Below are 12,502 nucleotides of genomic sequence, written 5' to 3'. Positions count from 1 at the left end.
CGGGCTGGGGATTCGAACCCGCCACCTTAGGTGTACGTGGCTGGCGCCTTAGCCGGTTGAGCTATAGGTGCCGAGCCAATGCATTATTTTTTAATGATTGCTCTGAGTGTTACCATGTGCATGTATAACTTATTATAGTTTAATGATGTTAACAATTTAGCACTTTTGGCGGCACCTGTAGCTCAGTTGGCAGGGCACTGGCCATGTACACCCAGGCTGACAGGTTTGAACCTGGCCTGGGCCAGCTAAAGCAACAATGACAACTGCAAGAACAACCGAAAAAAAAGCCAGGCATTTTGGCAGGCACCTGTAGTCTAGCTACTTGGGAGGCTGAGACAAGAGAATTGTTTGAGTCCAAGAGTTTGAGGTTGCTTTGAGCTGTGATTCCATGGCATTCTACCCAGGGCAACAGGGTGGCACCTGTAACTCAAAACTGCTAACTGTAACAAACATTAGCCAGATACTTTCCTTCAACAAAAAATAATGGTCACAGTTTTGTGATAAACTTAGAACCACTGTAATTAAAAAAAAAAAAACTGCTGGGCACGGTGGCTCCTGCCTGTAGTCCTAGCACTCTAAGAGGCCGAGGCCCGTGGAATGCCTGAGCTCACGGGTTCGAGACCAGCCTGAGCAAGAGCAAGACCCTGTCTCTAAAAATAGCTGGGTATTGTGGTGGACACCTATAGTCCCAGCTACTTGGGAGGCTGAGGCAAGAGAATCGCTTGAGCCCAAGAGTTTGAGGTTGCTGTGAGCCGTGACACCATGGCACTCTACCAAGGGTGACAAAGTGAGACTCTGCCTCCAAAAAAAAAAAAAAACCTCCTGAGTGACAGTGGAATTTCTTATGAACAACCTACTGTGATTTAATGCAGTCACGATAAGAGGAAGTGTGGTAAGAAAGAAACTTGGCTGCCTGATATATGCTCCCCACCAAAAAAAAGCCAGCCAGGTTTGAACCTGCCACTTTCGGTGTATGTGGCTTTTTGGCCAGGGCTGGTTTTGAACCTGCCACCTCCTGCATATGGTGCAGACACAGGTGCCACCCCAAAATGCACGTTTTAAGAAAGAAAAAAAAACTAAATTTGTAATGCTCAAATCACATTTGACTTCTGGAGTTGCAAGAGGTGCTCAGTGTGACTTGTATTCATCTTTTGTTATCAGTATAATTACATTTTTTTCCTATCCAAAGAAAAAATTACGATTTTAATAGTTTTCCTTTCTTAAAATATAGACATTTTTTGGCACCATCTGTGTATGTGCCTCTGGGAGCCATATATATTACATATATATGAGGCTTTAAGTGATCTAACTTGCAAATGCTCCATTTGTCTTTGTTTATAAAGGTGCAATGGCCAGATCAATCTGTATTTCTATAGCACATGTAAATGATTTCTCATCCTTTTGTTGCTATTGAAACTTAACTCTTAATAAAAATAAAAAACTACCTCTTGGCATCATTTCATTGAGTTGTAAAGACTACAGGGTTCATAATTTTGGAATTAAGTGCAGATACTAGAGATTAAAGAGTATGTTTCAGTCATGGATATATGTCTGAGTTTTTCTGGGTGAGGAATGGGAGCAGTTTAACTCTCATCTGAGAGGCCCTCTATGAGACAAGATGCTGGAGATCTATGGGAGTCTGGTTTGTGGGTTTATGTACTCAGACTCTAATTGAGTAGTGGCCTATCCCATGCTGGAGTGGAATGCTCAGTTAAAGATTTTGAATCTGGGCAGCGCCTGTGTCTCAAAGGAGTAGGGCACCATTCCCATATGTACCCAAATGTACCCAAATGTACACCATTCCCATATGCCAGAGGTGTACCTGTAGGTACACCTGTAGTCCCAGCTACTTAGGAGGCTGAGGCAAGAGAATTGCCTAAGCCCAGGAGTTGGAGGTTGCTGTGAGCTGTGTGATGCCACGGCACTACCGGGAGCAATAAAATAAGACTGTCTGTACAAAAAAAACTTTCCAGACTCTATGGGATGTTCACATTTTAAAACTGTATGTGGGCTCGGTGCCTGTGGTTCAAACTGCTAAGGTGCCAGCCATATACACCTAAGCTGGCAGGTTTGAATCCAGCCTGGGCCCGCCAAACAACAATGACAGTTGCAGCCAAAAAGGCATTGTGGCAGGCACCTGTATCACAGCTACTTGGGAGGTGGAGGCAGGAGACTCACTTGAGCCCAGGAGTTGGAGGTTGCTGTCAGCTGTGATGCCATGGCACTCTACCCCAGGTGACAGCTTGAGGCTCTGTCTCAAAAAAAAAAAAAAAAAATTAAAATTGTATGTGATTTCAGCTAAATTGTAAATGGGCAGCTTTTCCTCCTTTGAAACATTGTCCTGAGCCATGGGCCTTGTAGTCAGACTATATGGTTTGTCTCTAAATTCTTATACGCTGCTTCCCTTTAGTTAGATTCAGGTATTCAGCATGCATTTTATTCTGATATTTTCACAAGTGGGTCCTTCTTGCTTCTAAAGAGAGATCACTGCTCCTAGAAATAGCGGAAGAATCTCCTGCTAGCTTGCCTTTTATATGCCAACTGAGCAAGCCAGCAACCTGTCTTAAGTTCTCCCACCTGGAGCCACTATCTCTTTTTAATCACCCCAAGACTAGATAACAAGCAACTGGGAACAGTCCCTACACTCTGGAGCTCACTGAAATAATTCAAACTAATCAACCTCAAACTTGTATACCCTGCTTACCCTGCCTTGTCCACTTTTTCCCTCAAAAATGAGTTAAAAGGTTTGGCCACACTTTTCCATGTTCCTTTGTCCTAACCAACATGGTGCTTCCTTGTTTAGCCCTGAGTGGCTTGACATGCCTCTCTTATGGGGAACTCTAAGGGATACACTATCGGGAACACAGCAACCTGGGTAGGGACATTGTTTCAATCCATCATTAAGTGACTAGACAGAGTATCTTTTGTGGTGCTTCTGGAAAAATTGTCCTCCATGAAGAAAAACCCATGCACAATTGAAAGTTTCATCTGCACCTCCCTTTTTTATTTTCTTTAGACATATTTGATATGGTTATGATGTGCAGTGGTGTTGCCATCCTCTGACCAGAGGAAGAAAGCCAGTACTTTGAAGACAGTATAGAGGTTGATGAGAAAAAGCCTGGATCCTTTATGACATGTTAAAGCATTGAACAAATCCTAGAAATTTTAGGTTTCTGTTTCTGTGACATAATTAAGAACAAGGAGAAAATCTTGGTGTTTACAGATAAGTAGTCTGTGTCTTGCAACTGAATGATTTTTTTTTTTTTTTTTTTTTTGGAGACAGAGCCTCAAGCTATCCCCCTGGGTAGAGTGCCGTGGCTTCACAGCTCACAGCAACCTCCAACTCCTGGACTCAAGCGAGTCTCCTGCCTCTGCCTCCCAAGTAGCTGGGACCACAGGTGCCAGCCGCAATGCCCAGCTATTTTTTGGTTGCAGCTGTCATTGTTGTTTGGCGGGTCCGGGCTGGGTTCGAACCCACCACCTTAGGTGTATGTGGCTGGTGCCTTAGCCACTTGAGCCACAGGCGCCGAGCCGCAACTGAATGATTTAAGGGCAAATAAAAGTAAGAGGCTTCTTTTTTTTTTTTTTTTTGAGACAGCCTCACTTTGTTGCCTTCAGTAGAGTGTTGTGACATCACAGCTCACAGCAACCTGAAACTCCTGGGCCCAATTGATTCTCCTGCCTCAGCTTTCCAAGTAGCTGGGACTACAGGCGCCCACCACAACGCCCAGCTATTTTTTTGTTGCAGTTGTTTAGCTGGCCCAGGCTGGGTTTGAACCCACTACCCTCGGTGTATGTGGCTGGCACTATAACCACTGTGCTATGGGTGCTGAACCAAGAGGCTTAATTCTTTATGTAAAAGAAAAGGGGAGAGATGGGACTCCCCCTTCCTTTCCTTAGACCATTTTCCTTAGAATACTGTAAATTCTTTCTCTGCCCCATTGAGATGTACTTAAATCTTAATAAAAAGCCTCTGGCCAGTTTCATAACCCACTAATGGCTTTCTCAAAGACCTGGAAACCACCTTTTAGAAATGAAGTATCAGGTGAGTGCAATGGCTCAAGCCTGTAATCCTAGCACTCTGGCAGGCAGAGGCAGCTGGACTGCCTGAGCTCACAGGTTAGAGACCAGCCTGAGCCAGTGCCAGACCCTGCCTCTAAAAATAGCCAGGCATTGTGGCTTCTTGGGAGGCTGATGCAAGAGAATTGCTTGAGCCCAAGAGTTTGAGGTTGCTGTGAGCTGTGACGTCATAGCAATCTACCCTGGGCTACAAAGAGATTTTTGTCTCAGAAAAAATACAGGAGGGAAGGGAGGAAAGGAAATGGCAGATAGCACCCCTGTTACCTCGTTTCTGCAAGAGCCTAAGTTGATCTAAGTGCCTGAAATACCTGAGGTCATAAAGAAATAAGTTTTGGGTGGTGCCTGTGGCTTAAGGAGTAGGGCGCTGGCCCCATGTGCAGGAGGTGGTGGGTTCAAACACAGCCCCGGCCAAAAACTGCAAAAACAACAAAAAAAAGGAAATGAGAAGCTTCAGGGTTTTTTCCCTTTATGCAAAGCTAATTAAACTGAGTTACTTCAATTACCAAGTCAATTTAGAATGAGCTGTTTAGTTGTGCAACTTTGTTTAATTCACTGCTTGAATATGTTTAAAAGCAAAAGAATTGAAGCATCAGTTAAATAATTTTCTTATTGTACACTGGACATGGTTCCATGACAATTTATAGTGCACTGGGAAACCCATGATAACTGTATGCAGTTTGTTTGTTTGTTTGTTTGTTTTTGGCACAGGTGCCGCCCCATGATAACTGTATGATAAATACATTAGTGAGACTTCTACAGGTTTCCGGCTTCCCAGGGTCAGAGCATCTATGGTAACAGTCAGGTACCATCAGGGAGGTCCCATATTTTGGGTATTGCTATTAAGAAATTACCACAGGCTCTGCGCCTGTGGCTCAAGCGGCTAAGGCGCAGCCACATACACCTGAGCTGGTGGGTTCAAATCCAGCCTGGGCCCGCCAAACAACAATGAAGGCTGCAACCAAAAAATGGCTGGGTGTTGTGGCAGGCACCTGTAAGTCCCAGCTACTTGGGAGGCGGAGGCAGGAGAATCATTTGAACCCAGGAGTTGGAGATTGCTGTGAGCCATAATGTGACAACACTCTACCCAGGGCAACAGCTTGAGGCTCTGTTTCAAAAAAAAAAAGAAAAGAAAAGAAAAGAAATCACCACAGACTTGGCAGGTTAACAACAAAAATCAAGATGTCAGAGATTCAAACTGTGGCTCTAGGGGAGTCTTTCCCTTGCCTCTTTTAGTGCCTGGTGTTTTGTCATTTTGTCAGCTTTCTTAGCTTGGGGCCACATCACTGCAATTTTTGCCTCTATCTTCACATTGCTTTCTCATCTATGTTTGTTTGGTTTTTTCTTTCTTTTTTTTTTGAGACAAGAGTGTCACTGTCTTGGCATGGCATCACAACTCTCAGTAACCTCAAACTCTTGGGCTTAAGCAATTCTCTTGCCTCAGCCTCCCAAGTAGCTGGGACTATATGCACCTGCCACAATGCCCAGCTATTTTTGTTGTTGTAGTTGTTGTTTGGCAGGCCTCAGGTCCTGGTGTATTTGACTGGCACCCTACCTGCTGAGCTGCAGGCGCTGAGCCTCTTCTGTGTCTCTTCTTGTTACTCATAAAGAAATCTGGCTCGGCGCCTATAGCTCAACCGGCTAAGGCGCCAGCCACGTACACCTAAGGTGGCGGGTTCGAATCCCCAGTCCGGACCCGCCAAACAACAATGACGGCTGCAACCAAAAAATAGCCGGGCGTTGTGGCGGGCGCCTGTGGTCCCAGCTACTTGGGAGGCAGAGGCAGGAGACTCGCTTGAGCCCAGGAGTTGGAGGTTGCTGTGAGCTGTAATGCCACGGCACTCTACCCAGGGGGACAGCTTGAGGCTCTGTCTCAAAAAAAAAGGAAAAAAAAAAAAAAGAAATCTGACATGGGAATTAGGGTGCATCCTGGTAATCAAGATGGTCCCCTCATTTCAAGACCCTTAATTATGTTTGTAAAGACCCCTTTTCCAAATAAAATGACAGAGGTTCCAGGAATTGAAAGTGGACCTGTCTTTTTGGAGAATACCATCCAACCCTCCAGTCTGCCACTTGCTCTCCAAAATTAGCATCTGTCTTGTGCAAAATACTGTGTATGCCAACATTCCCAAGTTTCAACCTCTTACAGAGTCAACTTTACGTCTCAAATCACATCTAAATATCATTAGCTCTAAAGTCCCAAATCTCATCTAATCATGTTAAATCTGGATGAGTGAGACTCTGGATATGATCCATCCTGGGGGACAATTCCTCCCCATCTGAGGACCTACAGAACTATTAGAAAAATAAGCTACTGGGCCAGGCATAGTGGCTCACACCTGTAATCCTAGCACTTGGGATGCCCAGGTGGGTGGATCGCCTGAGTACACAGGTTTGAGACCAGCCTCAACAAGATCAAGACCTCATCTCTAAAAATAGCTGGGCCTAGGGCAGTGCCTGTGGCTCACAGAATAAGGTCCCAGCCCCATATACCAGAGGTGGTGGGTTCAAACCCAACCCCAGCCTAAAACTGCAAAAAAAAATTTAAAAAATAGCCAGGGGTCTGATGAAAGCCTCCCAGCTACTTGGGAGGCTGAGGCAAGAGAATCGCTTAAGCCCAAGAGATTGAGGTTTCTGTGAGCTGTGATGCCATGGCACTCTACAGAGGGCTACAAAAGAAGACTCTGTCTCAAAAAAAAAAAAAAAAGTGGTGCTTGTGGCTCAGTTTGGGTCACAAGTTTGAACTCGGCCCCAGCCAGCTAAAACAGCAATGGCAACTGCAAAAAAAAATAGCTGGGCGTTGTGATGGGCACCTGTAGTCCCAGCTATTCAGGAGTCTGAGACAAGAGAATCACTTAAGCCCAAGATTTGGAAATTGCTGTGTCTCAAACCAAAAAAAAAGAAAGAGAGAGAGAGAGAAAGAAAAATAAGCTACTTCTAAAATGCAATGGAACAGCCAGAGGATAATAGTCACAATATTCCTAGTTCAAAAAGGTAGAAAATGGAAAGTAGAGAGGAGTCATCAATCCCAAGGCACATAAAAATCCAGCAGAAAAAAAATTCCCATTAGGTTTTAAGATCTGGGAATAATCCTCTGTTGCCTCCCTCATGCTCTGTTCCTGTACCTCCATCTCCTTGGCCCAAGCAAGCTTCTCTTCTACTTTTGTGTTTTCTTTTTTTTTTCTTTCTTTCTTTTTTTTTTTAGCGTTTCACTTTGTGGCCATCAATAGAGCGCTTAACATCACAACTCACAGCAACCTGCAGCTCTTGGGCTTAGGCGATTCTCTAGCCTCAGCCTCCTGAGTAGCTGTCCTGTCGTGTTTTCTAATGTGAGAATTAATCATTGCAAATTGAGAACATGTTTGTAACAGGTTGTACCTGCCTGTGCCTGAGGTGCATCTCCGGCACTTGCTAAACCGCGCGTTTACCTGCCCAGTCCAGCACCCTTGCGCCTCACCTTCTTCCCTCTCGTGGTGGGTTTTCAGGGGCCCCTTGGGCTCCTGATTCCGCCGCCTGCTATCTCATTGGCCCGACGCTCTCGGGACCTGACCGGAAGCCGCCAGTTTTTTGTTTTGTTGTTTTTTATTTTATTTGAGTTTTACTTTATCGAATTCAGTAGAGTGCCGAGACATCACAGCTCACAGCAACGTCCAACTCCTGGGTTTTCGTGATTCTCTTGCTTCAGCCTCCCGAGTAGCTGGGACTACAGGCGCCCGCCACAACGCCCAGCTATTTTTTGTTGCTGTTTGGCAGGGCCGGGTTCGAACCCGGAGGCTGACACCTTACCCATTGAGCCACAGGCGCCGCACGGACTCCCCTCACTTTTATCTTTTCTATTGGATAAGCTGCCAGTGCGTCAGAAAATTCATCCAATGGGGATTAAGCAGGGCCCGGGCTCAAAGTATAAAAACGCCTACTGCGTATTGCTGGGACTTCTCACGACCTGTTAGATCTGGAAGGTAGCCGCTGTTCCTTGGCCCCCCCGCCCCCACACACACTGGGCCGCGAGAGCCAGCGAATTGTTAGATCTTCGGCCTGGGCCTCACGTTCCCCCCGACCCCTTTCCAGGATCTGCTGAACTCGAGCTCCCAGTTCCAAAGGGCTCCGGAAGGCGTCAGCCGCTCTCCACCTCGCGAGCTGCTGAAGTCTGCGATGCAGGAGGGCACATCTGAACCCGCAGGTGAGAAGAGTAAGAAGCAGGACAGAAAAAGGGGGTGGAGATGAAAGACCTGGTGTGCGCTGTTGGTAGGGGGTGGGGCATGGAGGAAAGTGCTGACATCTGTTTCCCTCTTCTCCCGGCGCCCCGTCTTCGCCTTCTCCCCATCTTCCTTCTCACCCTTTTCTCCCTTCTCCAGCTGCAGCCTGCCGCACAGCCCGGCTTGGCCGTCGCCCAGCCACGTGAGCGCCTGCTGTCCCCACCTGGGGAGGGAGGGGCAGAACCGGGGTGAAAAGCTAGCTGGGGTGTGGACAGAGCGTTGGCTCCTGGGACTGACGGGACCTCCAAGGGAGAGACGGGAAACATTCGGAACCCCTGGCTTTTCTTTCTTCCTCTCTCGTCAGTAGGCGATTCACGATTGCTGACTTTGAAATCGGGCGCCCTCTGGGCAAGGGGAAATTTGGAAATGTGTACCTGGCTCGGCTCAAGGAAAACCATTTTATTGTGGCCCTAAAGGTTCTTTTCAAGTCACAGATAGAGAAGGAAGGACTGGAGCACCAGCTGCGCAGGGAAATTGAAATCCAGGCGCGTTTGCAGTAAGGACTGTCTTAGCATGAGACTCCCGCCCTAGGTCTTTCCTCATTCACCTACCTGTTTGCCTCTGACATCTGAACCCAGCGTTTGGTAGAATAAAGTTCTACATCCCCTGCTCATAGTACCCCGAGAAAGGCCTTTGTTTCTACCTTGAAGATTTTCCTCTGCAATTCCTTACATGATGTAAATCTCTGTAGGCACCTAAATCTTTTTTTTTTTTTTTTTTTTTTTTTTTGAGACAGAGCCTCAAGCTGTTGCCGTGGGTAGAGTGGCATGGCATCACAGCTCACAGCAACCTCCAACTCCTGGACTCAAGCGATTCTCCTGCCTCCGCCTCCCAAGTAGCCGGGACCACAGGCGCCTGCCACAACGACCGGCTATTTTTTGGTTGCAGCCGTCATTGTTGTTTGGCAGGCCCTGGGTGGATTCAAACCTACCAGCTCAGGTGTATGTGGCTGGTGCCTTAGCCACTTGAGCCACAGGCACCGAGCCAGGCACCCAAATCTTAATGCCTGTTCCCAGTTCTCCCTTCACTCACTCCCAAATTGAGCCATATTCATATTCTGATCCCAGCACTGTTTGCCGCTTGTGTGACCATTCAGTGATGATAGACTGCATTGTGGGCTGGGCCTCAGGGAGAATCATGACCTTTCCTCCATCCTTCCTTCAGACACCCCAATATCCTAAGGCTCTACAATTACTTCCATGATGCTCGCCGTGTGTATCTGATTCTGGAATATGCTCCAAGGGGTGAGCTGTACAAGGAGCTGCAGAAAAACCACACATTTGATGAGCAGCGAACAGCCACGGTGAGGTGATGGATAGAGATTCTAAGCCTATGAATTTACTGTTGGATGGGGGTCGGGGGGAGGTCTCTGTTCTCTAGAACAATAAATAATGTGTGTAAGTTGGGATTCTTTGGTTGTAAGCAAGAGAATCTATCTTATGCAAAGAAACAATTCGAAAGGCTGTGAAGGAGTTCACTGAAAAAATGGATACAACTGGCTTAGAAATCTATACCACAAGAGTTTTCCAGGAAAGAGAAGCACAGCAGTAGACTTCCAGCAGCAATGGTCAAATCAGCTTGTCTGTCACAATGAATGAATGATCTTCTATCTTTTCTCCTGTTTATATATCATTTCCCCAGTTCTTGAAGCCTTGTGGGAGATCATCTGAAATACAGCTTAGTGTAGGTTGTGCATGTGACTACTTGTTGTGCCAGGGCAACAAGGAAGATGTTTTTACTTTACCACCCATCCTATAACACCAAAAAATACTATTAAAAAGGAGGTGATGGCTCGACGCCTGTGGCTCAAGTGGCTAAGGTGCCAGCCACATACACCTAAGGTGGCGGGTTCAAATCCAGCCAGGGCCCAGCAAACAACAATGACAGCTACAACCAAAACAAAATAGCCAGGCATTGTGGCGGGCGCCTGTGGTCCCAGCTACTTGGGAGGCGGAGGCAGGAGACTCTCTTGAGCCCAGGAGTTGGAGGTTTCTGTGATGCCATGGCACTCTACCTAGGGGAACAGCTTGAGGCTCTGTCTCAAAAAAAAAAAAAAAAAAAGAATAAAAGATCTCACTTGCATCATAAAATTCATGATGCCTATTCCACTTTATGGGGCAATTGGGCAGGTTTACTTCCAGATTGCCTTTTCTTTGCTCATTCAGATAATGGAGGAGTTGGCAGATGCCCTGACTTACTGCCATGACAAGAAAGTGATCCACAGGGATATTAAGCCAGAAAACCTGCTTCTGGGTTTGAGGGGTGAGGTGAAGATTGCCGATTTTGGCTGGTCTGTGCACACCCCCTCTCTGAGGTAGGTCTGGTGGTGGCAGCAGTGGCATTGCTAGGCTGGGCCCTAAGTACTAGTTGGTTAGGAATGATCCATTTTAATTCCATGTCTAAGATCCAGAAACATAGCTAAGTTTGTTTTCATATATTGCTCTTTTCAAATTACTCAAGTTATTATTTTATATTTTTATTTATACTTTTTTTTTTTAGAGATGGGGACTTTTTTTTTTTTTTTCTTGAGACAGAGCCTCAAGTTCTGGGTGGAGTGCTGTGGCATCACAGCTTACAGCAATCTCCAATTCCTGGGCCCAAGTGAGTCTTCTGCCTCAGCCTCCCTAGTAGCTGGGACCACAGGCACCAACGCCCGGCTATTTTTTTTTGGTTGCAGCCATCACTGTTGTTTTGGGGGGCCCGGGTTGGATTCGAACCCATCACCTTAGGTGTATGTGGCTGGAGCCTTAGCCACTTGAGCCACAGGTGCCGAGCCAGAGATGGGGTCTTTATTTAGAGTTGGTGTGCTCCAAATATTTCCTTTCCGCCCACCCTTTTTTTGGCACTAAAATTATGTTGATCCAAATATTTCCAAATATTTCTTGATGTTGAGAATATTCTTGTGAGAACATTCTGGATCATAAGCTGAATAGTTATATGGATAATTTCAAATAATGGATTAGTAAGCCCCAGTACTTGCTGTCTCTTAAACTTGATCCATATTAAAATTCTGTGCCTGGGGGAGTACTTCCCACGATGTCCTAAGGCAGTGGTTCTCAACCTTCCTAATACTGTGATCCTTTCATACAGTTCCTGTGGGTTTCAACCCACAGCCTGAGAACCGCTGTCCTAAGGTTTCCCGTCTCACTAGAAGCTAGAGAGAATGGTTTCTTACAGTCTAGGCTTCTCTGCTCAGTGTTCTCTCTGCCTTCCTCTAGGAGAAACACAATGTGTGGAACACTTGACTACTTGCCCCCGGAAATGGTTGAGGGGAGGACATATGATGAAAAGGTGGATCTGTGGTGCATTGGGGTGCTGTGCTATGAGCTGTTGGTGGGAAAGCCACCCTTTGAGAGCACCTCATATAATGAGACCTACAGGCGCATTGTCAAGGTGGGATGGTCACACTGGGGATTCGTGGGAAGCTGGCTAGTGATGGCTTCTGGGCCTGTGGGGACCAAGGTACACAGACAGTGTTGTATACTAAGGTCCAGAGTGCCTTATAGAGACAAGGGGAAGAACGTTGACCAGAAATTAACCAAACTTCTCTTTCTTCTTTCCTGGCTTAATCAGGTAGATGTGAGGTTCCCCCAAACAATGCCTTCGGGGGCCCAGGACCTGATCTCCAGGCTTCTCCGATACAAGCCCCAGGAGCGGCTGCCCCTGGCCCAGATCCTGGAGCACCCTTGGGTCCAGGCCCATTCCCGGAGGGTGCTGCCTCCCTGTGCTCAGATGACTTCCTGAGCCCTATCTGCCTTTGTTCCTTTGTGTTTGTTTAGGGAGCTATCCTGGCTCTACTACCTCATCTATCTTCTTTGTTTCGTCTAAGGTTCTAATTAATAAAAGTTGAATAATTTTGTATCAGGTCTTTATAGTTTTTTGAGTTAGTATGTGACTATATTAGATCTTAATTTCTTATGGAACCTCTTCCCATCAGAGTTGTCCAAGGTTATCCCTTCTGGCCCCAGTGATGGTGATTTCACTCTTTTTTTTTTTTTTTTTGAGACAGAGCCTCAAGCTGTTGCCCTGGGTAGAGTGCCATGGCATCACAGCTCACAGCAACCTCCAACTCCTGGGCTCAAGCGAGTCTCCTGCCTCTGTCTCCCAAGTAGCTGGGATTACAGGTGCCCACCACAATGCCTGACTATTTTTTGGTTGCAGCCGTCATT

General features: G+C 46.5%; 1 protein-coding gene across 1 annotated transcript; it reads left to right on the top strand.

Moving 5' to 3' along the window:
- Positions 1–7,989: 7,989 nt before the first annotated feature.
- Positions 7,990–12,190, top strand: AURKC (aurora kinase C). Its single transcript, XM_023516444.1, has 8 exons — positions 7,990–8,036; positions 8,146–8,257; positions 8,433–8,475; positions 8,638–8,829; positions 9,498–9,636; positions 10,499–10,647; positions 11,552–11,726; positions 11,907–12,190. Exons 2-8 carry the CDS (start codon positions 8,230–8,232, stop codon positions 12,075–12,077), a joined length of 897 nt encoding a protein of 298 aa, XP_023372212.1. The 5' UTR covers positions 7,990–8,036; positions 8,146–8,229; the 3' UTR covers positions 12,078–12,190.
- The last annotated feature ends 312 nt before the right edge of the window (positions 12,191–12,502 follow it).

This window comes from Otolemur garnettii, unplaced genomic scaffold (assembly GCF_000181295.1).
Source record: "Otolemur garnettii isolate 467f Iridium unplaced genomic scaffold, OtoGar3 scaffold00091, whole genome shotgun sequence".
In the NCBI taxonomy this organism is placed as follows: domain Eukaryota; kingdom Metazoa; phylum Chordata; class Mammalia; order Primates; family Galagidae; genus Otolemur; species Otolemur garnettii.
Note: the sequence above shows the minus strand (reverse complement) of the source record. Positions and strands in the feature narration are given on the sequence as shown.